The sequence below is a fragment of the Dufourea novaeangliae genome, unplaced genomic scaffold, assembly GCF_001272555.1.
Source record: "Dufourea novaeangliae isolate 0120121106 unplaced genomic scaffold, ASM127255v1 scaffold228, whole genome shotgun sequence".
NCBI lineage: Eukaryota > Metazoa > Arthropoda > Insecta > Hymenoptera > Halictidae > Dufourea > Dufourea novaeangliae.
Window position 1 is genome coordinate 4,972,233 of NW_015374150.1, and position 24,918 is coordinate 4,997,150.

Sequence of the window (24,918 nt, forward strand, 5' to 3'; positions counted from 1 at the left end):
GTTCCGTAGATTCTGAAGTGATTGGAGTTCACATATGTTCACGTACAAGCGTTGAATCACACAAAGAATTTCGATAATTCTAATAAAATAATTATAGATCAAAAAATTAAAGGAAAGACTGATGAGTTTCATCAAAATATAACTAAGTACATTTTTATATTTTCCAATACATCGCGATATATACTTACATACTTCTGTTCTTATAAACTGTTGTTTTCGAGCAAATGGATTTTGAAAATTCACGAAATACGCGCGCACTGTATATACGCATATGTATATGTATACATATGCATATAGTCCTATGTATGTATTCAGGATTTTTCGTGACGATGGTAAACCGGCAACAAGAAGTACGTTATGAAGCTTGCAAGTGTCTACAAAGAAATTTATTGAAATGTTCGAACATTGAATTTGTACCTTGAAATATCATTAAATACCCTATATGTACATAAGTATATACATACATCTATACATATACCTGTGGCTCGGTTGGGCTCATGGGCTCTAATGGGCTCGGTTTCAACCGCCACAGATGGAACCTGTTGTAAGCGATAATACGACGGTTAAACTACAATGCATAACTCGTGCAAGCCTTATTTGCTTGTGTGTGTATCCTGCAAATTATAAAGTCATTGAAATTCGCGAGTATATATCTCAAATTAGCTATAGACCGACGAGAGTGAATGGTAAGTACATCACGTGAAATTTCACTGACAGAAACAGTGTCATGATCCCCGCGTGATTCGCTCATATTACTCCGATCTAATTGGATTAAAGTCGTTTCAATTCTCAGTCAATGTCAAAAATGTATGTACAATGTATGTACATACTTATTTTCTCACGGTTCCGTTTCGCGCTATTTTTCTTACACGACGTTCGAACTTTTCGTACTTTACACTGTACATATGTAAATTGTTTAGGTGTTGAGAATACATATTTACATACCTTATGTATTTCTTTGTTTCAGCAACCGATAGTAATTTAGATGTCTAGTGACTTACATATGTAGCAACCTTTCTTCGTTTCTCCATCAATACATAGCACTTTGTGCTGCTTTGTGCTGCTTTGTCCTCCTTCTTTACCGTTATGAACGTGTGCTGTAACGTTTGATATATTTTTCGTGTGTGACCATACTTTTAATTTATATTTGCCTCTGTGTTTCTGTGACAACATGTTCTTGAACATAAAGTTCCTTTAAATTTAAATCACATCCATCGTGACTCATTTCTTTTTAGAAAATTTACACAATGGATACAGAAAGTAAGTGTTGATTTTGTTTTCTCTATTCGATGTTATGGTTTTTCATTTCGAATATTTATAATACCCACTAACCAGTGCATACCTACATTGACATAACATTACTCATTTTGTTGTCTGTTGAAGAAACAATATTTTTATTAATTCATATTAATTTTTGGCTCTAATTGTAGAATTAATTAAAAAGAAGAATCGGCTGAAGCGAGATGGCAATCTTCAGCAACTTGCGAACATTGTCAAAGAACTTGGGGATGCATATTTCGAAACAGGAAAATACCAAGATGCTTTGCAAGAGTACAATGAACAATTGGAGGTTTGTAACATCTTAGGTGATAAACTAAACAGTGCTGTGGCTCATAGAATGATTGGAGAAATACTTGTAAACCTTGGTATTTATGAGGAAGCATTAAAGCATCAGAATCATTATTTGGGTATGTTTTTAAATTATTAATAATTTATCAAATGATACAAGGTGATTATAGGAACAACACTTTTGTCTTAGGTAGAAGGAGCCAAGGAGATAAACAATTTATTAGAGGAACAACGAGCTTATGCGACATTAGGTAGAACATATTTCTGCTGGGGTGAAAGTTTACATGAAAACTCAGAAAAAAAAATTGAAGCTCTCACAAATGCGAGGAAAGCCTATGTGAAGAGTATACGACTGTGCAATGAGTACATTTTTTTTTTTAATTGTTTACAATGCAGCATTAGTTGTTTGAGGAAGAAATGTACTTAACTTGTTAATTAATTATCTAGATTAGGAGACACAAATATAGAGTTGAAGGAATTGATTACTATGAGGGCACGATTACTCCTAAATTTGGGATTGGTGCTAGAAGGTCAAAAGGAACATAATCAGGCTGTTGATCTTGTGGAGAAAGCTGCTGCATTGTGCGAGACACACAATTTACGAGAAGATTTTCACAGGACACAGATTGCTCTAGGCGGAATTCATGATCGTCAAAACGATTATGTGTCAGCTTTAAGACATTTTGAAGCCGCTGCAGAAATCGACAATACATCTTTGAAGACGGAAGCACAATTATTTCAAGCAGAAATACTTTTAAAAATGGAAAAATGGTGTGAATCGCGCAAGATATTGGTGTCCCTTTATGTTACAGAGAATTTGCCTGAAAATGTTAAACAACAAGTGGAGAAGACACTCAGAATTGGTATATTCATGAAAATATAAAATTATATACAAATTTTTATAATCTCAATGCACATAATTTTTTTGTTCTAAAAGTCATTTTTCTTCTAGTGGCGACCTTACATACAACTGAGCAAGCTCTAAGCACAGAAAAAAGTACGAGTGGCAAGATGAGACTGTATGAGGTACTTGGAGATGCAGCAGTTGCGGCACATTGTTTCGAGAAAGCGGTTGATTATTACAGAAAAATGCTTAAATGTGCAGAAGAAATTCGAAGCGATCGCACGGGAGCAGCTTTGCTAAGTCTAGCACAGACTTTGAAGGATGTAAGACGATATAACGAGGCGTTAGAGTTTGCTCAGAAGGAATTAAAACTCTGCACGGACCCACGTGAAATCTGTCGGTCTGCTTTGTTCTTGGCAGATTTATTAATAGCTACTCGAGCAACCGATGAAACGATTCAGGATGTTTATAATTTAGCTTTAAATAACGCAAAAGTTTGTACCGACGTTTCCTTGGAAGTGTCTGTTTTGAAAGAACAGTTAAATTATTTAAGCGAGTCCGGAAAAGTGGAGGAGATAGAAACACTTAAAGAAAAGTTAGAGACGCTAAAAGAATTATCCAGTGGTGTAGACAGCGAAGATGAATCGGACGAAAACAACGTTGGTGCAAACATTTGTTTGGAAGACTTGTCGGATGTAGAAACTGAATTGAAGGTCAAAGAGAACAGTAAAATGATGAACAGGAGACGAACCAGGAAAAGGTCGGTAGCTGTAAAAAGGAACGAAAAAGGCGAAACGCAACTTCATGTAGCTTGTATCAATGGAAATATTGAAGGTGTCGAGAAATTAATAGCGGCTGGTCATCCGACATGTGTTAGAGATCATTTTGGTTGGACTCCTCTTCACGAGGCTGCTAATCATGGCCACGTGGAAGTTGCAAAGTTATTGTTAGAGAACGGTGCAGAGGTAAATGATCCCGGAAGTCTTATGTGCCAGGGAGTTACACCTCTTCACGATGCAGCGTCCTGTGGTAATATTTCTATGATGAGACTCTTAATAGAACACGGAGCAAATGTTGAACTTAAGGCGAACGAAGGTGACACCGTATTAGATTGTTTAGAACAGTGGAGAGATCGTGTCGATTACTTGTCTTCGGACGAGCAAGCAGATTATGAAGAAATGTATAAGAAGTTGTCTGTTATGCTCCCGATAAGCACAAGAACAAACTTGAAACGATCAAGTAAATCGCCGCGTAACTTAATATACAAACATGTTAATGATAAGGAGGATAACGTGGAAACAATTTCCGCAGGCGAGGACTATAAAAGAACTATAGCAAGTCTAAAACATAGAAGTGATCCAGTTGGAAAATCTACAACTTGTATTAAACGTAACGTAAAGCCGCTCTTGAATAGCGAAGAAGTTGTTTTGGATGATTGGTTGGAAGACGATATGGATGAGGGTGTATGGGAGAAGTCTTCCAATGATAATGTCACTTTAGCAAAAAGAAAATCAAGCAATTGCGGCATTGACTACGAAAAGAATTCGAAAAGGAAAAGAACAAACGATCAAGGTCATACGTTAAAGGAACGGGAAGAAAATTTGTCGGACGAGGAGAGTAATGATAGTTGCGACGTTGAAGTAATGCATTCTTTAAATGAACATAGACATCGAAGAAGAAACCAGCAGACGTCTTTATTATCAGTCGGATTTACGAAAGATTCCGTTTCTCGAACACCATCGCCTATGGATCCGTCTCCTATTGAATTTCAAGAGTCAAGAAAAGCCGATACTGCAATTAAGTCTATTATTTTAAATGTATCCGTTGAAGAGAAAATGTTAAAAACACAGGTAGAATTATCAAAAGCAACAACACAATTGTCGGTCGAAGGAATATTAATTGATATTCAAACAAAGTTTTACAATGATACCGGCTGTAATGTAAAGCTCGATTTGAAAACTATGAACGGTATTCCAGTAAATTCGAATAACATATTCAGAATTTTGAATGAAGGGGATATTGTTCAAAGTTACAAATGCGAAATAATTGAATTGGAAACGCCGTCTATAGTTGAAAGATATGGAACCATTTGTGGAACTTATGGCATAAGTAAGTATCTTTTTTCTGAATGGCATTTAATTATCAGTGTCCAATGTATATGTACTTACTTCTTAATATAATTATTATATCGTTAATATTTGCAGAAGTACGTGAAGTCATATCAAAGTGTTTAAAGTCATGCGAGAATACGTTTACCTTAAGATTAAAACAGGAAGATACTAGTAAGCAAGAACTTTTGTCTGTGTTAAAGACTTTAGAATATCAGAAGAACGTGCAAATACTTGATTTATCCAATGGAGAATTACAAGATATAGTAGGGGTCGTTTTAAGTGATTGCTTTTCAAAATTATCGACTTTACAGGAATTGTCTTTACAAGGATGTGATATAGATTCCAAGTGCTTGAACAAGTTGGTAAACTTGCCATTGCAACTGAAATTGTTAGATCTCAGCTATAATCCCCTTGGACCAACGAGCCAGGAAATACTATGTAAACTTCTCACTCCTTTATTACAACTTCGTACCTTAATGTTACGATATTGTCAACTGTCCAATTTACGTTTTCTTTCGAATAACAATAGCCTGGTAAATTTAGATGTTTCTTGGAACAACTTCTTCGAAGATGGACTCTGTAACTCCTTACAGAGACAATTACTTAATTTAAATTTATCAAATACTGCTCCGTCGAATGAACATAATTTAGTTAAAACTATTTTCAATATCACAAATGTTTCATTTACGAATTTGGAGTGTCTGGAGCTTGCTGCATGCCACTTGTCGGATATTGATGTAAGAAACATATTATCGCAGGTATCGAATCTTTCTAAATTGGTGCTGAGAGGTAACAGAGAAATAGGTGTGCAATCCTTGAATTTGCTATTAAAATACGCACCGACGGTAAGGCACATCGATGTTAGCGGTTGTAAAAGTATTTCTGAGTATCCAGATCCGGGAGTATTTATCGAGAGTCCAGAAGTTTGTACAGTCATCGTGAACATGTTTACTAGTGTATGCGAGTGTTGGCTTTATTTATGGCGAGGAAAAGGCGTTGTAAAAAACTTGTCCCATAATCTAGTAATTTTTAAACCCATTAATAGGAGGATTACCAGCTAAAGTTCAGAGTTTTTTTTTATGTACAAATCTGTATAGAACTCTGAAATAATGTAATAAGTTGCAGGTGGTTTCTATTCCGCCTGTTCTATTATATGTACATGTACCGTATACGTTTGGCATTCATACTTTCATGTTTGATGGAAGAGAATCGGCTGGAATTTAACATGACTTACCAATGAACCATATTTTTACACGCTGGAAAACTCGATTTTTAATAAAATTTTCTAAAAACGATTTATGTATAAATTTGATATTCGGTGAAAATCTATAATACAAATCAATTTATAATTTTCATCAAGAGCATAGTATTGTAGAACTTAGACGCCACATTATTTATTGAATTTTCCTAGAACAATATTATAATTATATTAATAATTGCCGATTGTGACATTTTTGTTTAATACATACTGATGCATAATATGTATTTCATTTTTGTAGGTCTAGTGGAGTTGCTCTATCTCGCGACAAAAATGTGGTATTAATCTGCTAATAACTTGGATGTTTTGCCGTAGATGGCGGCACTGGTATTTTTGACAGTTTTCACCATTATTTATTTAATTGTTTATACGGTTTATTTTATATATTTTTTTATGTATGGGTACTTTTCGATATTCGGGCTGAAATGTTAGCTCTTGTTTTTGCTGGTAACTCTTCTTGTGTCGTCGGAGTCAGTCAGAGTCTGATGGATACCGTTTCCATTGTTCCGACGATCTGTTCCGACTTATTCCCTCTTGTTCCGACTGTTTGAAACGTTGGTATGCAATGGGAATGGAACTGTAAATGACAGATGGTAACGTATACTCGTTCAATGTGTGCGTCTAACGAAACTCTTGTTTACACTAATCGTTCTTTCGCTTCTTAAATTCAATTTTCAGTCAAAACGTGTACAACTTGAAATCAAGTACTTTAAATGCCTATCGGAGAATTTGTCGGAATAAAGAACGTTGTGCTGTGTAGAAGGTTTGACAAAAACTGTCTAATTTTCGACGCATGCTACACATTGAACTTATTAATTACACAAATAAATATGTTTATTGATTGTGACAAGTGTCAAGAATATTGTTATAGCGCAGTAAAGTAAGTAATGCAGTAAAAGGCCTACGGATAGAATAGTAAAATAATGTTTAGTAACCTAATCGTTAAAGTGCAGCGCAGCCATTTTTGTGTATATGATACGTTATACGTTATACGTTATACGTTATACGTTATACGGTATACGGTATACGGTATACGGTATACGGTATACGGTATACGGTATACGGTATACGGTATACGGTATACGGTATACGGTATACGGTATACGTTTTATACGAATAGAGAGAAGGGAAACCGGTATATCCGACCGGTCGATTCTTTTTCTCCTACAATTTCAGAAGTAGGATTTGTCCTTGGCCCTAGATTACATTTGTGCGATATTTGGATTTTTATAATTTATATGTAGCTAAGGACAGCTACGTTCGTTTGGTAAAGTATGTGTATGTAAGCGATAGAGCATGGCGGCAGCGCGCCATTTTTATGCACGGTTATATGAATTTGGAGAGGAATAATCGCTGGCGGACCCGGTAGCAATCTCCTAGAACACGTGAAAGACCCTGGATTTAATTCTCGATCCGGTAGCTGATTGTCGGGTACGATTCCTGACCCGGTAATCAATCTGTCGTCCTACAATAATTTTGTAATATTATCTTTTTCAGGAAGCACATGTAGTAAAGAAAGAATGAAATTTCACTGAGGGGCTCTTAATTGATAGACAGAAAATGTTTGTTTATTTAAGTAAAAAAATTGCAATACCAAACAATTTCCGGCTTAATTGCATAGCATGGAATCAGAAAGAAGGATATGTAGCAGTTGGAGGAGAGGATGGTCTATTAAAAGTACTTCGGGTAGATTCGAATACGAGCGGTTCTAACAGTGGAGGAAAGTCTCGTAATATAACAACTGCTAGCAATTTGAGCATGAACCAGACATTGGAGGGACATAGTGGGCATGTGCAAGTGGTTACTTGGAACGAGCAGCACCAAAAATTCACCTCGAGCGACGAGAATGGTGTAATAATCGTTTGGATGCTGTACAAAGGTTCTTGGTACGACGAAATGATAAATAATTGTAACAAATCGGTGGTGAAAGGAATGGCGTGGAGTTTGGACGGACTAAAAATCTGCATAGTTTACGAAGACGGATCGGTTATAGTCGGCTCGGTAGACGGTAATAGAATCTGGGGAAAAGACTTGAAGGGTGTATCTCTTGCCGCCGTCCAGTGGTCTCCGGACGGGAAATTATTACTGTTCGGGTTGAAAAACGGGGAAGTTCATCTTTACGATAACCAAGGTGTATTTTTAACGAAATTAAGTATGATACCGGTGAATAGCGGAGAAAATGAAACGATAGTAGCGTTGCAATGGTACGACGGGAGAAACGGCTACGTCGCCTTAGATTGTCCCACCCTGGGAATTTGCTACAGAAACGGTAGGGTAGTATTTATGCGGAATACAAACGACGACAATCCGATCGTTCTCGAGACTGGGATGACAGCGGCATGGTGTTGTTGGAATAGTTACGGGTCTTTGCTGGCGGTGACAGGTACGATGCCGTTACTAGGTAACGGGGAGACAAAGGATACGAACGTGATTCAATTCTATAGTCCGTTCGGTAAACACATGAGAACTCTGAGGATACCTGGCAGGGAGGTGACATGCTGCGCGTGGGAAGGTGGATCTCTGAGAGTAGCGTTATCCGTCGATTCTCATATATACTTTGCGAATATTCGTTTGGACTACAAGTGGACGTATTTCAGTAAGACGGTCGTGTACACGAACGAGAGGATCGGCAACGATGGCATTTCCATTACATTTTGGAACACGGTGAACAACACGTGTTGCACGAAATATGCGAGAGCGTTGATAGCGATAGATTCCTGCGGAGAGCATTGCGTGTTGGCAGTGAAGAACGATCCTGCACAAGGTTCGGAGCAGTTTGCTCTTTTGGTCTGCAATTCCATAGCCACTCCGATAGACAGCAAGTTCATAAATTTCGAGCCATTATGGGTGAGCATGACTAACAACGTCGTGATTACCGCGTCCAAGAATAATTTTCTAGTATGGAGTTATCGTACTCCGCGTAACGCCGCGTTCAATACGGGCAAGATAAAGAGAGAGAAAATTTATCACGTCGACGAAACACCGACAGGTGTGACAGAAGTTATTCAAGATTTGGATAAGGATAGATCGTTCGAAGCGCCGATCAATACGAAAGCCAGCATGGACCCGATTTGTTGTTTATCCGCAACCGAGAATGTTTTATTAGTTGGCAGAGAATCGGGTATGATTCAGCGATACTCTCTGCCGCAAGTGACCATTACGAATAGATACAATACGGCGTGTAAACTGTACAAAATCTCAATCAACTGCGACTCGTCCCGTGCATCTATCATGGATACAAGCGGTCTATTGACGATGCTAGACTTGGAAGGTGATTCGAATAATTATGATTCGAAAGACGACGGCGACGGTAACGGCAACGGCAACGGCAACGGCAACGGCAACGAGTCGGTGGACGATATAAAGAAATTCGAGAGGAAAGATGTATGGGCAATGTGCTGGGCACAAGATAATCCGACTTTACTGGCCATCATGGAGAAGACCCGAATGTACGTGCTGAGGGAATTAGATCCGGAGGAGCCGATATCGTGTTCCGGGTACATTTGTTCGTTTCAAGATTTAGAGATACGATGTGTGCTGTTGGATGATCTTATGCAAAAGCCGGAAGATACCAGGAACGAATTGATAGTGGATCTGGAGGTGAAATCTTTGAGAGACACCAGAGAGTTATTGGTGAAGGTTGGTTTAAAGGAAGCTCAGAACTTCATTCAGGATAATCCCCATCCGCGATTATGGCGTTTGTTGGGGGAATCGGCGCTGAAGAAATTGGACTTGGAGACCGCGGAGAACGCGATGGTTCGTTGCACCGATTACTTGGGCATACAGTTTATAAAACGTTTGCAAAACGTGCATAACGATCAACTGAAGAAAGCGGAGGTGGCGGCGTATCTGGGCAACTACGACGAGGCGGAGAAATTCTACTTGGACATGGACAGAACGGATCTCGCTATTTCGTTGCGGCAAAAATTGGGCGACTACTTCCGCGTGGTGCAGTTAATGAAAATGGGCATCGGTGGATCCGACAAGCAGATGGAGCATGCTTACAACAAGATCGGAGAGTATTATGCCGAAAGACAGAATTGGGAGGGTGCAAAAGAGTATTACGAGAAAAGTAGAAACCTGGAGAAGTTGCTTGAATGCTATTACAAGTTGGAGGATTTCGTTCAGGTCGCGGAAACGGTGCAACAATTGCCGGACAAGAGCCCGTTGTTGAAGAGGGTGGCCAGGATGCTGGCATCCGTGGGCATGTGTTCGCAGGCCGTCGCGGCTTACATAAAGTACGGTGACGTGAAATTGGCCGTGGATACGTGCGTTCGCTTGAATCATTGGGACCAGGCCGTGGAATTGGCCAAGACCTATAAAATGGCTCAGATCGGCGAGTTATTGAATAAATACGCCAATCACCTTTTATCGAACGGCAAGAGATTACAGGCGATCGAGCTGTACAAGAAAGCGAATTACAACCTAGAAGCTGCCAAGCTGTTGTTACAGCTGGCTGAGGAACATGCGAGTTTCCGAAAGAATCCATTGCGCGTGAAGAAGATATACGTGCTGGCCGCGTTGCTGATAGAGGAACACGTTAACAGTACCCCGGCGATCAAAGGGACTCGCAGCAACATCGTGATGGGTTTAGTCGAGAACAACGAAGATTCTCGTGTGATAGAGAACGCTTGGAGAGGCGCGGAGGCGTACCACTTTCTCTTGATGGCGCACAGGCAGATATACGCGGGAAATTTCGACGCGGCTATGAAAATCGCTCTGCGGCTCAGAGAATACGAAGACATTCTGGCACCCGAGGACATTTACTGTTTGCTCGCGTTGTCCAGCGCTGTTCATCGTTCCTTTGCCGTCTGTTCGAAGGCGTTCATCAAGCTGGAATCGTTGGAGGTGATCCCGGAGACGACCAGAGAAGAGTACGAGAACTTGGCGCTGGACGTTTTTACGAAGCACAGCCCGAGGGACGTTCGTAACTCAAAGGCCGAATGCACGAATTGCGAGAGTCTTGTGCCCGACTGGTGCGTCGCCTGTCCCAGTTGTTCAACCAGATTCCCTGCTTGCATCGTTTCCGGGAAACCGTTGATGGATCTCGGGAACGCGTGGACCTGTACTGTTTGCAAACATCACGTCGCCACGGAACGAGACGTCGTTAATATAAATGCTTGCCCTTTATGCCATAGCACAGTCACCTATATGTAGTAGCTTGTATCACGAATCCAAGTATTTACGCGTTCTTCACTCTTCTTTTTTTCGAGTCCGTTGCATTTCTTTGTCGTTTTTCACTCTTTCTCTTCCTTATTCCTTTACCGTATATGTATATGCTACTGCTATACTATACTATACTATACTATACTATACTATACTATACTATACTATACCTATGTTATCAAGTACTTTTAACTGTATAGCGAATACCGATTCCGTCCACCGTTCAGAGTATCAATACCGTCCAATGCTAGAATATATTTATGTAAAATCATTTACAGGAATTTACACAGTTGTTGGCCAGGTGAGGGTATAAATGTATTTTCAATTTTCTTGGCCGTTCTTTCCAATTTTCCTTCAATCTGTCGCTTCCCCGAGAATAATATAAACCGTATTTATTGATATTATTATAAAACGGAGAAGTAGGTTTACATAGGAGAAAAAAAAGTCGAATAAAAACGGCTTGCACGCAAGTATCTATGGATACATACATATAGCCGTATGGCGAGAGCGGCTGGGTGCGATTCGCGCGCCGCGTTTCGAATAGGTCTGTTCCATGGAGTGCGCGTGCGTGGATCTGCGCATGCGCGGAGTAACCGGCACGCGTTCGTTTCCACCAGTCGGTCAGTGCGTCTCGAGTAAACGTGGGGGAACGTTCCACCACGTTTTGTTGCGAAGCATCGCATCATCGTATCTCGGCACCATCGCGTCCTTCCTTCCTTCCTTCCTTTTTTTGTTACGGGGGTATTGTCGTCGTTTCTCTTTAAATCATTCCCACTCTCTCGAAGGATATCATCGTGGCGCGGTTCGTTTCGAATCGTGGAAAGCGCTCGCCGAGCCGATCGGCGAATACGAATCGTTCAGTTTACCGCGAATGTTCAGTAGACGCGAGCGTCGTCGTGCAACTTGGTGAGTGCGTCCCGTGTGATTCCCACGGAGATGATGACGATGACGACGACGTGGATGTGTGCCGTGCCGTCGATGTTGTGCGTTATCCTGATCCTTAGCGTCACCACGAACACGGTTCACGCCGGATTAAAATGCGACGCTGTCAGACCCTATTTCGAGTCTCAGGGCTTTCCTGCCAGTGACATTCCAAAGGAGGCGATTCCCTGTAAGTACTTTTCTCTTCTTTCTTTCTTTTTTTTTCTTTTTTTTTTTTTTTTTTTTTTTTTTTTTTTTTTTTTTTTTTTTTTTTTTTGCGTTTCTTCACGTAATATAATCGATAAACAATGTTGTCGGAGAAGAAATTGTGCATCGTCGGGAATCTGAACCGATTCGGTCGGTTTAGATTCGATGTTACGATAGTTTTCATTTTATCTGTTCACGTTATATCGGACGAAATTAGAGGGGCACCGATAAACTCGACGATAATCTCGTTCTAACCTATTGGTTGATCACTCGCACGGAGTAATTGGGAACATTGAAAATTTGTATCGTTCGCGCTCGAGCACCGATCATTGAAAAATTACAACGATTTACGGGCAATGATTTGTAACGTGTTTTGTGAGGGGTGGGGGATCCGTCGAGAGCAGTACATATTCTAGGCTACATGTCTCAGCGACGGGGACACCGTTGTGGTGTGGTTGTGTCGGGAGAGAGAAAAAAACGAAGGGAAGAAAAATTCTTGGAAGCTATCAGGATGGAATTTGACGCGCGAACACTCTGGACTGGTGGCGTGGATCTGCTGCGTGCTGCGTGCGCGACAGCCAAACCCAGTTGGGTTGGCCAGCCGCCGTGAACGCAACAGATGAAATAAACACTTTGGAGCCCCCACAGAGTTTAAACATTTTTTTCACTTGGACACATTAGGTAATGTCTACTATGCGATTTATTACACCGTCTACAATAGCAAGCTATCGTACCGTCGTTCCGACCGTTCGACCATCCCCAGTCGTGTGCCTGTTCCCCCGTAGGGAGTACCTACACAACGGAGAGCTTGTCCGAGCTTATCGGATGGCGCAATCCAGTCCGTCCATACATTCAAAAATGTATTTACTCTCGACAACAAGACATAACGAGGAATTATATCTATCTTTGAACGCGACGATCAAACTCGAGAATAATATCGAAATCCACCCTTTCTTTACTTTATTATAGACTTTCGTAAGTCTGCCCAGCTGTAGGTGTACAATTGATCGAATATCGAGGAATTGGCTAAAGGAGAGGTTGTGTGTGTGTGTGTGTGTGTGTGTGTGTGTGTGTGCCGCTGATGCTGTGCTCGGTGACCGTTCTCAGAATCTAATGATCAATCGGCGAACGGAGAGCAGTTTGTGCCACGGTAAACCACAGTCCAAACTAATCTAAATCGATCAAGCGCTCTTATTCAATATGTCCCTCGTGACCGCTAGCAGTGATCGTAAAAGAACTTTGTTTAACGAGTGGTATTAATCTAAGTTGACCGACGGGAGCATCCGGAGAGACCGGAGGAAGAGCCTTGACCTGGACGTTTTTACTTTCATTGTATATGTATATGATATCTCGCCGTGATCTCTGCATACCGATTTTTCCACCCTGGCCGTGCTACGCCGTGGCTACGAACACCCGAGTCATTTACCTGACCAATTCTCAGGTCTGTTCTACCTGAGCTTTGTAAAATATGCCACTTTTCGATTTAGTCGCGCACTGCTCGACAGTTTTCCTGCTTGTCCTTCGTTTCGCCTGCAGAACTATGAATGCATAGAAATTGCCGTCTTCGTCGTCCATCGCGTAGTCTTTTTGTTTACCTTAATCGTCTCGTAACCGATATATGTGTCTATCATCTGTTAGTTCAAGGCTTAAGGAATTCCTTTCGATGTGCATATCGCGAGCTCTTTCAAGGCTTCGAAGACCACCCACGCGAGCCTTCGACGCGTTCATTATTCGTTCGTTTCCCCTTGGAATGCTTTCTCGAGGGTTTTCCGCCCTCTTTTCGGCTCGTCGAAAAGAAAATTACTTAACAATCGGGTGGGATAGACCAGAAGAAGTTGGAACCGAAAGACATATGCGTCTAAACAGGTGCGTGTCTTTCCTAGGGGGGATGACTCTGAGAACAGACATTCCGGGATCCGGAATGAGAAGCTTGTATCGATCGACGGAGTGGCTAGTCGTTCGGAATTTTTAACTGTCATCGTAGGTACATAGGTATACTCTTTTCTCTTCTCTTTGAGTTGTCTTCGAAGGACCTCGGGGGAAAGGGCCAAGAAACGGACGAGAAAATGGTTATACCGACACGAATCATGCTTTAACGCTTTCGTCAACGATTTCTCTCGGTCACTTATCTTAAGTGAGTATTCTCGGTCCTTTCGGTCGAGAATCCTCGACAATAATTTCGTGTGTTGAGAATTTCTTTTTTCTTTTTTCTTTTTCTTTCGGTTCAACGGATTCATCATGAGTTAAGATTAATGAGCATAGCTATTTAACAGCGGGGCAAACGAAAGTCATCTTCATTGGTCGATTTAATTAAGATTGCAAGTGTACGTCGGTAGTTTGTACTCGTCAACGATCATGATATTCAATATCTTGGATGGCTTCCGATTAATCACGTAGGAACGAGAAGGTTCCCGATGAAATTGTGCACCCTTCTGTGTGTCTCCTCTTCCCGTATTTACTAACCACGACGTTTAAAGTTTAAAGCCGACGATCTACCAGTTTCTCTAGCGTGTAACGAAGACGAGCGTCGTTCGGTCGGACTCGATATCCGGTATAAATGCGACCCATATAATATGTATGGATCGATTGTTCGGATGACGCAACAACGTCTAGTCTAGTATATCGGTTTCTGGTAGTGTGTGCTCGTGTGTACGCGAGTTGAATCGACAGCCAACATTCGTGTCGCGCCTTCGAGAAGCTTGTGCGTTTCTTCGCAATTGTATTGCCATCACTAGTATTTACATACATACATACATACATACATACATACATACATACATACATACATACATACATACATACGTACGTACGGATTTGCGCGTAAAGTGAAACCGGATCAGAGATTCGTAGACGAGGGCTACGGAGGATGGGAGAAACCGCGCGCGATTTTAGACAAACAGCCCGCAGAGTCGCGGAAATAGAGCGATCGAACACACACTCGATTCGAAGATTCTCGGAGAATCGTGAATAGTGTGTAGGGGTAGGTAGGTAAATACGTATGTATCGGGCAGCATCCGTTGCACACACATGTGTTAAACGCCGTTCAATTGGAAATTCCGATACACACGGACGACAAGCATAGAACCTCCACTCCGTATACATACATATGTACATGTATTGTTAAGTTGTTGGTTGGCATCGCGAAGATCCGAGGGAGATGCATATACACGAGGGCAAAAAAGGAGGAACGGGAGATGCCGCACACGTTTCTTGAAGAAATATGGGCATCTGTGCTTGAGGAGGGGGGGGGGGCTCTCTTGAATTTTGTATGCGGACTGGCAACGTTCGGAGAGAAGGATCCCTGGATCCCTCCCCAAGATGATCATGGAACGTGAAATTCCTGCATAATTCTTCCGGGTATCGAAACACACAGCCTAGAAAGTCCTGTCCAGTGTTCCTTGGACGATCGGCTAAACCGTGGCGTGAGGCGTGGATAGAATGACAAACGAGAAGTGCACTCCGATATTTCGACGAATACGGAGATATCGGCCTGGTATTAATTCCTGAAGTACAAGCTACGTGATTCGACGGAATCTCGATCGATCCGAAGAATATTTGTTTGCAAGAAGACAGTATACGGAGAGAAATAAAGGGTCAGGCCGTACGTAGGTTAATACCGGTATAAAAGAATGCTGGGCTCGTAAATAGCGCAGCCACCGTTGTCACTGGTCGAGCTCAAAATACCCCCTCTGTGTAAAGAGAATTTTTCATGCGTGTTGATTAAAAGCCTGGCGGCGAGTACCACCAGCCCATCGGTATTTACTACTATTTACCTATGTACCTTCCGTGTCTTTTACTCGCGTAAAGGGCGTGATTGTCCACGCGGAAGCTTGAAACTGAAAGGTTAATCTTCGACCACGAAGAATCTTCCGCGTGAGACATTTCACATTGGTTTTACCGTTCTCTGCTTTTGATTAGTTCTACAGAAAAATGTGCCACGAACAGTCGTAAACTTGTCAGCTTCGTCGAATTTCTATGGCGCTGTGCGAAGATTCAATTGATTGCTACGTATGCAAGAGGAGTAGGTGTCGTAAAACTTGCTTAGAAATATTCATATGCCTCGGCGATAGCGTAGTAACTTTTGCGGCTATCGGTGACGTTGCTCTGTTCGCGAAAAAAATTCTGGTCGTTTCTTCGCTTATTCGCGTTGCTCGGTTGCGTATGTACATTGTCGCGATCCAAGGACTAAATAGACGCGCGAGAACAACGGGGTGACACGTGCCCGATAAACGACAATCGTCACGAGCTTGCAGCTTTAAGAATACGCGCGTGATACAGCTACCGAGAAACGTATCGCGAATCGCGATGCATCCGGTCTTCTCTCGGCGTATACAGGGTGGACCCCGTAAACGTGATCAGTATGGATTTATTCTGTTTTGATACACACAACTATTTTGAACAAGATACCTATTTATAAGATTTGATTGTACGTCATAAATAGAACGTGAAGCAATCCTTTCTTGACCGTTTAGGCGAGTGTATTGCAGCTGATGAATCACCATTGTGAACAACCTTTTAATCACGGTAAATGATATTTTTTTAATTTTTCTTTGGTCTAGAATACTTTAGAAGAAAAAGCATTATTTCTTGCGATGCTTGCTGAATCCGTCTCAGTATTCGCTAAAAGATGGGCGTAAAAGAAGGATAGGTCTATCTATGAAAAACTGAAACTGGGTGGCTTTGGAAATTTCGGACAAGAAGGGTTGATGAAAAATTTCATAGAATCATCTTAAAAGACAGCTCTCCTCGAATCATGTTATATTAGCCAAAGAATTTTTTCGATCGAACAGCTAGGAATAGAATAATCCCAGTTGATCACGTTTCGTAGTCCACCCTGTAAATATGTACATATGTATAAGCTTCTTCCCCGCTATTGTGTGTCTAGCTCCTGCGTTGTCTCTCCCCGGTGCATCTTTTTTCCTCTCTGTCTCGCTATCTCGACCTACTCTCGCCTATTTTAAACACGCAAGGGAAGCGTGTGCAACTCGTCGTTCATTCTCTTCGGTGGATCGTTTTCATTCGAGACGACACAGAGAGTATCGAACGGAAGGGAATATCGACGAAATCTCGTTGTTGGTACGTGTGTCCTTTGACGAGACCTGTATGTTCGGTTTTTTTTCTCCTTTTGCGTTCCATCAAATCGTTCGATGTTATCACGAAAACCGTGAAATATCTCAATGTTCGGGAGAGGAAACATCGCTTCGAGTTTCTGTACGTCTCGCGACTGAGAAATTTTATCCGGCTGGCGAAACAGGTGGTCGTTTTAAGGAAACGGAAAGGAAAACTAAAGCGAAAACGAAAACGAAAACGAAAACGAAAACGAAAACGCAGACAGACCGTGTGGATTCCACAGGTGTGTTATGTAAACGTTCGTAAAACCCGGCGAACGTCCTTACCGTCGTTTTCTCGCGAAATCGAACGACGAGATCGGTACTCTCGCCGATCGGTACATACACCTTAAAATAATTCCTTAATATCTAGAAGTGTGGAAGAACGGCGTGGCGTGGTGAAACACGGATCGAGCGAGCATTTACACCGCGTGGCTACTCGAGATTTGGGTAGAATTTAGCAAATTTTCTCGAACGGGTCGCGCACGAGAAGTAGGGGAGGGCTGTAAGGAGGAAGAAGGCGGAGAAACGTCTCGTTGTTCTGTATCCACCGACAACGGGAACATCGTAAAAGTTAAAATTATATTGGTCGTTGGGGGACGACGCACATAAATATTCGCGTCGAGGGCATTGCACGCCGCGTGTTTGCAACGGTGACTGGAGAACACGACTTAGAAGGAACGGAACGGCGTTTGAGAAGCAAGGAAGGATCGCGTGGTGACCTTACAGCGAAATAAAAAAAAGAAAGCAAAAGGGAGTTGGACACGATTAAATGAATCGCGAAGCGAGTGGAACCACTCCGTTTAGCAACCGGGGCATGCATATTGGCCAGCCTCTGCCAGCCTCTACGTGTGTACATACAAGATTCGTGCACTTTTATCGTGTCGCATCGCAAAAACCGCACGGTAGGAGGAAATTCTCAGGGGACAATGCGTGGCGGCGGTGGCGGCAATGCGTAGGGTGGCAACAGCGTCGCCGGAGCCTCAGGAATATCCGGTTTCCTTCGAGAGGATGTGCATTCTGCGGTCAGCATTCACGAGGCTGTGAACGTATACATATGTATACATATACAGACGCGTAAATTTTGCGAGACGGTTTTGATGCTGGCTAGGCACGCAGTGCTGTGTGGAACTTGGATGGTTTCGGTTCCCATGGATGGCCGGGGATTGGTCGAGTATATTACGCGGGGCCGGACGAAGAAGCCCCCCCCCCGGACATCCCTTTCGCTTTTCACGAACGAAACTAAGTTCGAAACGGTCAGCTGTGTCGTTGGACCGCTGTAATACGTATGTACAGGAGTTTAGTAGAGTAGGTATTTACTTGAGTAAAACTATATGATCTTTTTTGTTGCGTTCGCGAAAACTGTTTCTCGAAGCATTTAGTCGAACAGGAACGCGTTACTACTTCGGGAGTCCGATTCCTTTGAGTAACACGTCACTGACATGTACATACGTATGCATGTATATATGACACATACACTACGAGCAGGATGGAACCAGAATTCATGATTCATGGAAAAGTAACTCATTATTCGATTATGATAAAATAAAAGTTACAGAATTGGTGCACATACGAATAACTTCCCATCAGTTTTAACACGTCAACTTTCCTTTAACTCTTTGTAGTTATAATATTTTCCTCTTTCTTTAATTATTCGACCGATCCCATACTTTTGGACATCAGTGTATGTGTTATAGATACATGGCAACTACGTGTTACCCAAGGGAGTCGATCTTCCGAATCTCGACTCTAAATACGACTAGCAATTCTGCGTCGGCTGTCAGACAATCGTATTCGGTTTCCCGAATCGAACTGGGACCTTAACGGAGAACTCACCGTTAACAGGCGATCCCGGCACGTTACGACCGACGACCGTCGGCAAGGAAATCGATGCCAGGGAGCAACGAACTTGACGGAAAGCTCGCCGACAGGATTGTTGGGTGGAAAAAGCGAGAACGAATGACGGGTTTGGGATTTGTCGCGACGCCGCGACACTGTGCGGTCGGAACTGACGCGTGCACGTGACACGCGTCAAACGCATTCCCCGGCGTGTTGCGACCTCGCTTTCTCTCTCCGCCCTCTCTGCTTCGCTCAATCTTGTTTTCCCCGTTGGTCAGCCCCGCGCTTTGCCTCCGTATCGGTTCAGTTGCAAATCAAACGGCAGGTCATTACGCGGAAACTTTGATACGTTTGCAAATACGTACAGAGGAAGGTTTGTCCGAATTTCGACCATCTTGCCTAGGTTCGATCACTACTGGAAGTTGCCATATGCAAGTAAGTTGCACCGTATGACAGGCAGTATATAATATATGTGTGTGTGCGTGTGTGTCTTCCTTATACACTAATAACGGATGGACCCCAACTGTCCCAACTTCGATTTTAACAGGGTTTTGTGAGACGATAGTGTACAGGAGCCTAATGATATATCTGAAATATTAGGTATACATAGACATTTGGCACTTTTAATAGTATAAACAATTAAAGTTACGAATCTGCGAGACACATTACGAATGTATATAAATATGAATATAATATTTCGGTGAACGAGAATCGATCTCAGGACCTTCGATTTACATAATAGCCAAACAGCCTTAAACTTCGATAACTTTGATTTATATTTATAATGTAATATATCGTAATGGTACGTAACTTTGATTGTTTATATCTTTAAAGTTATCGAGTGTCTACACCTAATATTTCACATATATCATTAGGAACCTGTATACTAGTAAAATCGAAGTCGGATAATCCCTCCCTTGCAAATTAGTTAATACAATACAATCACCACCATCATACACATATCGTCTATCATACAGCGCAAATTGCTTATACATTAGAAGCGTTAGAGTAGTGATCCAATCTAGGCAATCATCGAAATTCGGGACAACCTTCCCGTATATCGAGAAGTGAAGCGCGTTCGTGCGCATACTCTACTTTCTCGCGTCTTCCCCGCGGTCGTGCGTCCGTTTATCGGACTTTAATCATTCGATGTTAAACGGTCCCGAAAGCGTGACGAATTCGTGAATAAAATCGGTGGCCCTCACGCGCATCTGGCGTGGATGTAATATGAACGGGGACGGGTAATACGATTCTCCCCCGACCCTCTACTAGCCCCCGCCACGAGACAAATGGATTCTCGGTGCGAACCTTTTATGCTCGAACACAACCGGTCGAGGAGTGCATATACTTACTCGTCGGACGTGTTATTGTTTTATGAGTTCGTTAATTTCCACAGTATGACACACAGTCACCGGTGCATCGCTCGTCGATTTTGTACATATTTTCCATTTATATAGTCGACGAAATTTCATAAACTCTCGTTGCCTCTCGAGTGCGCTCTCTCTCTCTCTCTCTCTCTCTCTCTCTCTCTCTCTCTCTCTCTTTCTTTCGATGAGCAGTAGACGTCGCTAGTGTATCCCCAGCGCGTTCCTATCTTCTGTCTCTTCTCCTCCTTCTCCTCCTCGAAAAGGGCTCGTTTCTTATCTTTGCATCGCGAAGCGACGGTAACTAGCCACTCGAGTAACACATGTCGGTAGCATGCGCCTCTCTGAAAGAGATGCATAGGAACGACGGGGCGCGCGGTGTCTATGGCGTCCGAGGAATGTGTCGCAACGCGCATTCTCTTCTATCCCCCGTCCCTTGGTCCGTATCTCGTACGAGATAAGTTAGGTAAGTGCGAGAGAGCGAACGGAAGTAACAAGAGAGTCAGCTGCCGATAGCACGGGATAATGAAGCGGGGCGATAAGGGAATCGAAAAACGTGGATCATTTTCTCTACGTCGAATAGGTACCTAGTACGTACCAGCTGTGCGTGCGCGCCCGCCCGATCTCTTTCATTCTTCTCCCTTTTCTTTCGCGCCTGCTCGTGTCTATATTTCTCGGGACACTTTGGTTCGATTACCATAAACGCCGGTGCATCGTTCAGCTCTCCCAGTAGGGTGGCGTAGGCCTGCGTGTGCAGCCGAGCCCTCACGCCATACCCGAAACAGCCGATGTAATTAGGATAATAGAGAAAACGATTCGTCGGTCCCGGTTGTACGTATAATTTGTACGCGTTACGAAAGCGAGCGAGCCGGGAGAGAGAGAGAGAGTCACGGCCGCGAACAACCGGGCGAGTTTTATTTCTCACGATCGAGAGCACGCGTTCGTTGAACGCGCGTCAACACCAGTAATGTCGATACACATTTCAATTGTATCGAGACGTGTTGATATGGGTATCAAGAGTATCGAGATACTTGTACAAATATATCGGGAATAAAATATCGATATTATCGGTATCGGCACTTGCAATTAAATTAGAATAAGACAATTTACTTTAAACCAGATATTTACCAAAGCAGATTGTCAGGTGACAGTATGAAAAAGAAGTCCACGTTATTCAAGCAGCGCAACGACATTCTGTCGAGCACCGCTGATTGATGGATCGATCGATCGATCGATCGATCGTATAAACTAGTATAAAGAAACCCATCGCGATCGTTCGATTAGAAAACAGACGCGAGTTCACAGTTTAATTCGTTTTTCGTGTAGTTTTCGAACGTTTTATCTTTTATCGATCACCTCGACAGCCTTGAAGTAATTGGAGGACAGCCTGTGAAATGTCCTGGTCCACAGCCTGTCCTGGATATGGAATAAATGCGTGTTCGCGAAAAAATTGGTGAACCGATTCAAGGCCAAAAAATCGTACGATATTTCGGCTGTTTAAGAAAGTTGGACGCTCGCAATTCCAGGACCATGTCGGCGCGGACGCGCGTCCAGTCCCTGCATTTAACCTCCCTCGCGTTATCAGCCAGAAGCCCTTTGGTGTATTCCTTTTTGATCCCAGCCGTTTGCGCGCGACACGACGGACGCTTTTCCGGTTCATGGCTGGCCTTTTCTTTTCTGCTCGTACGTTCCGCAATGTGTACGGAGTGACCCGTTCGCGTTTCATTATCTATGGGCCACGACCGCGTTCTGTTTAACCTTGGACCCTTTGGTAAACACTCCCTCTCTTGGAGGTTTGCTTTCGGCCTAGCGTTTGCTCACGCGACCATCTTTCAAATTGGCGCGTCGACGATACGACAGGGGAGAGGTTGGAACTCCCGAACCTGGAAAATTGGATGAAATTGCTTCCACCGTGATATTCCACCCCCGGCTGCGGGGTAAACGACCGTACCCTCCCTTCGACAAACACGGAAAATCCGCTGACACGACATGATAGCTCTGATGGTGGCGATCGTTTGATCGATCGGGCTAAAGAACGAAACAGTAATAATTGTTGTTCTGCCCGACGGTTATTTCCGGCCGGGTAGGAGGTCCGGACTACGCGAGCTCTCGAAGAAAAGATAGGAACAAAAAGGCGAAACTGGGCGAGGGGGGAGGGAGGGAAGGAGCGGATGAATGCGTGACTGACCTTCTGGACCCCGATTCGTAGCAGGGGAACGGCATTCTTCGATAGGAGGCATTCGCGAATAGAAGGAAGGAAGGAGGAAGGAAGACGTGCGGGAGGAGAGGAGGAAGGATCGCGAGGAGGGTCTCTACCTTCGAGAAGGTCCCCCGAACGGCTATAAATTACCGGCTAATATCTCATAATTACCGAGCAAGACCAGACTTAAGGAATGCCACACGGCAACGAGTCATCGTGTGCGGGTATACAAACATATGTATATGTATATGTACATATGTAGGTATACGCGAAACAGTCTGGACGCGCGCGTTTGCCAGCCGCGAGAACTCTCTTCCTTCCCTTCCCTTCCCTTCCCTTCCCTTCCCTTCCCTTCCCTTCCCTTCCTGATGAAACGGCCAAGCGACAGGAACCGAGTGTATCTCCACCCAATTTTCCCTATTGTTCCTATGGTTGCAACAATTTTCATTCATTCCTCTCCATCTCGGTTTCTTCTCCGTGCACTTTACCGGAGTTAATTCACCCGAGCGTTGGGGAAAGGCGAGTAGCCCTATGGAAATGTTAGTATTTGCATTACCAAATCACGCAGAAAAGTAAATGATAAATTATAACGTGTCTGCCTGAGCCCAGAAAAAACTATAAATTAGTAGTAGCGTGCACGCCAAGCGATTTAGATATTATAATCAGTTTTCTGCCCGCTGAAAGTGACATTACCGAGACCATTGAATTTCATCGATGCTTGTCGTCTATTAAATGTAAGTATTGTTACATGTTTAATCGACGCGATACATGGGTACTGCGTTTGGTGCGACTGGGAACACGAAGCATACGCAAACATTGATCAGTCAAATTTACATTACATATTACTGTAATGTGCATGCAAGGGTACGCCAACTCCTCGATGATCGTTGAAAATTATGTCCAGGACTATTCGCCATTTTAGCATCGTGTAAACACAGAGGTTACAGTTTATTGATGTTTGTTCCGAAAATTATTTAAGAAATGTGTTCCATTTCTTGTTATTTATAATGAATCAGAAAGTTGTTGTTTATTTTCGGAAAGAGTAATTTGTTTATACAATATTGTTTTTGTGTTTCATTTAAGTGTCCGGGGCTATCCACTCTTCCCCTATACATATGTATATACATAGGTACGAATAGATACACGTATATGTACGTGTATGCATACGTCGAATCGTGATCGTTCGCGTGGCCGGTTGCGGTTTACGAGCCTGGAAAAGGGTATACCTGTTTTCATATCCTATTTATTCTCCTTACTTTTCGCCAGGAGAGAAGAATATTTTCGATCGTCTGTCGTTCGGGCCAGACGAATCCGCGCGCGGCATGTGCGTCACGAACATGCAATTAACTTTTACCGCGAACGCTCCTCCGCTCGTTCACGGGGATACCCTTGGAATTCCGACCGAAAGTGATCGTTGCTGATCACTGTAACTATGTATACATATATGTAGATACAATACGTTCCCTGAGACGGGTGGATATTCGAATGATTGAGCGATTACATCGCTCATCGAAGAGAGGGAATCGATTCCGTGAGTCAGCAGGAGTTACAAGCTGAATTACAGAGAACAGAAGTCACGTGTGGTGCTGCTATCCACTCTGCAAGATATCTTCTTTTCGTGAAAAGCCTCTGCGGTGAAAAGGGAAGATTTTCTTTCTTATTTATCGAAGGATTTGCCGAGATAACGGTAGTTGCGTTTCGATGCAGCGATAAGAGACCGAGAATGCATTTGCAAACACGAAGATTCCTCTCCAGGATTCTCGATCTTAGCGTCTGCCGCAAACGGTCTGCGACGGTTAGTTGCTTCCCCCCACTCCCCCTTCCCTATAGTTTGGGGATGCTTAAAAAATTCTCAGTTTTATCTTGTTGCGCGCATAGATACATATACCGTCGTCGACGGCTGACAAGTATCGATTTCGTTCCGAAAACAGGAGAAATACTTGCGTCCGATGACTAAACCGTTCGTGTTATCTGCGAGGTATTGCTATTGAGAACATTTTTCGCGAACTGTCTACCGACAATTGGAACTGTTGATCTTGTAGAGTCGACTGTAGGTTGAGAAAAGTGATTGAAAATACCCAGAAAACTGGCTAAACGATTAAACGGAAACAAAGAACACGCAGCGTGTCGCTGACCAGTTCCGAAGCGCCTATTAACGTCATCTCGATTTTCATTCGTGTTTTGTTCCTCGTTCCCGAGAAATCATCAATTCGATAAGAGTTAATCGAACGCGCATACGAGATACGAGTACATACATATTATTATATGTATGCATGTGTGTATGTATTATAACAATTTATCTGGACCGACGGGACGAAGAAGAGCGATTCA

General features: G+C 42.8%; 3 protein-coding genes across 3 annotated transcripts in view; all 3 read left to right on the forward strand.

Moving 5' to 3' along the window:
* The first annotated feature begins 1,247 nt into the window (after positions 1–1,247).
* Positions 1,248–5,781, forward strand: LOC107191587 (tonsoku-like protein). The gene is made up of 6 exons (XM_015580649.1): positions 1,248–1,260; positions 1,428–1,688; positions 1,764–1,932; positions 2,017–2,432; positions 2,522–4,528; positions 4,624–5,781. The coding sequence occupies exons 1-6, from the start codon at positions 1,248–1,250 to the stop codon at positions 5,583–5,585; spliced, it is 3,828 nt and encodes a 1,275-aa protein (XP_015436135.1). The 3' UTR covers positions 5,586–5,781.
* Positions 5,782–7,303: 1,522 nt separating this feature from the next.
* LOC107191641 (WD repeat-containing protein 35) lies at positions 7,304–10,939 on the forward strand. The gene has a single exon (XM_015580727.1). It carries the CDS (start codon positions 7,343–7,345, stop codon positions 10,937–10,939), a length of 3,597 nt encoding a protein of 1,198 aa, XP_015436213.1. The 5' UTR covers positions 7,304–7,342.
* Positions 10,940–11,908: 969 nt separating this feature from the next.
* The window catches only part of LOC107191656 (glypican-6), a 61,702-nt gene continuing 48,692 nt past the window's right edge, over positions 11,909–24,918 (forward strand). Inside the window, exon 1 of the mRNA XM_015580748.1 lies at positions 11,909–12,059. Coding sequence (XP_015436234.1) covers positions 11,909–12,059 — 151 coding nt within the window. The remainder of the gene's footprint in view (positions 12,060–24,918) is intronic.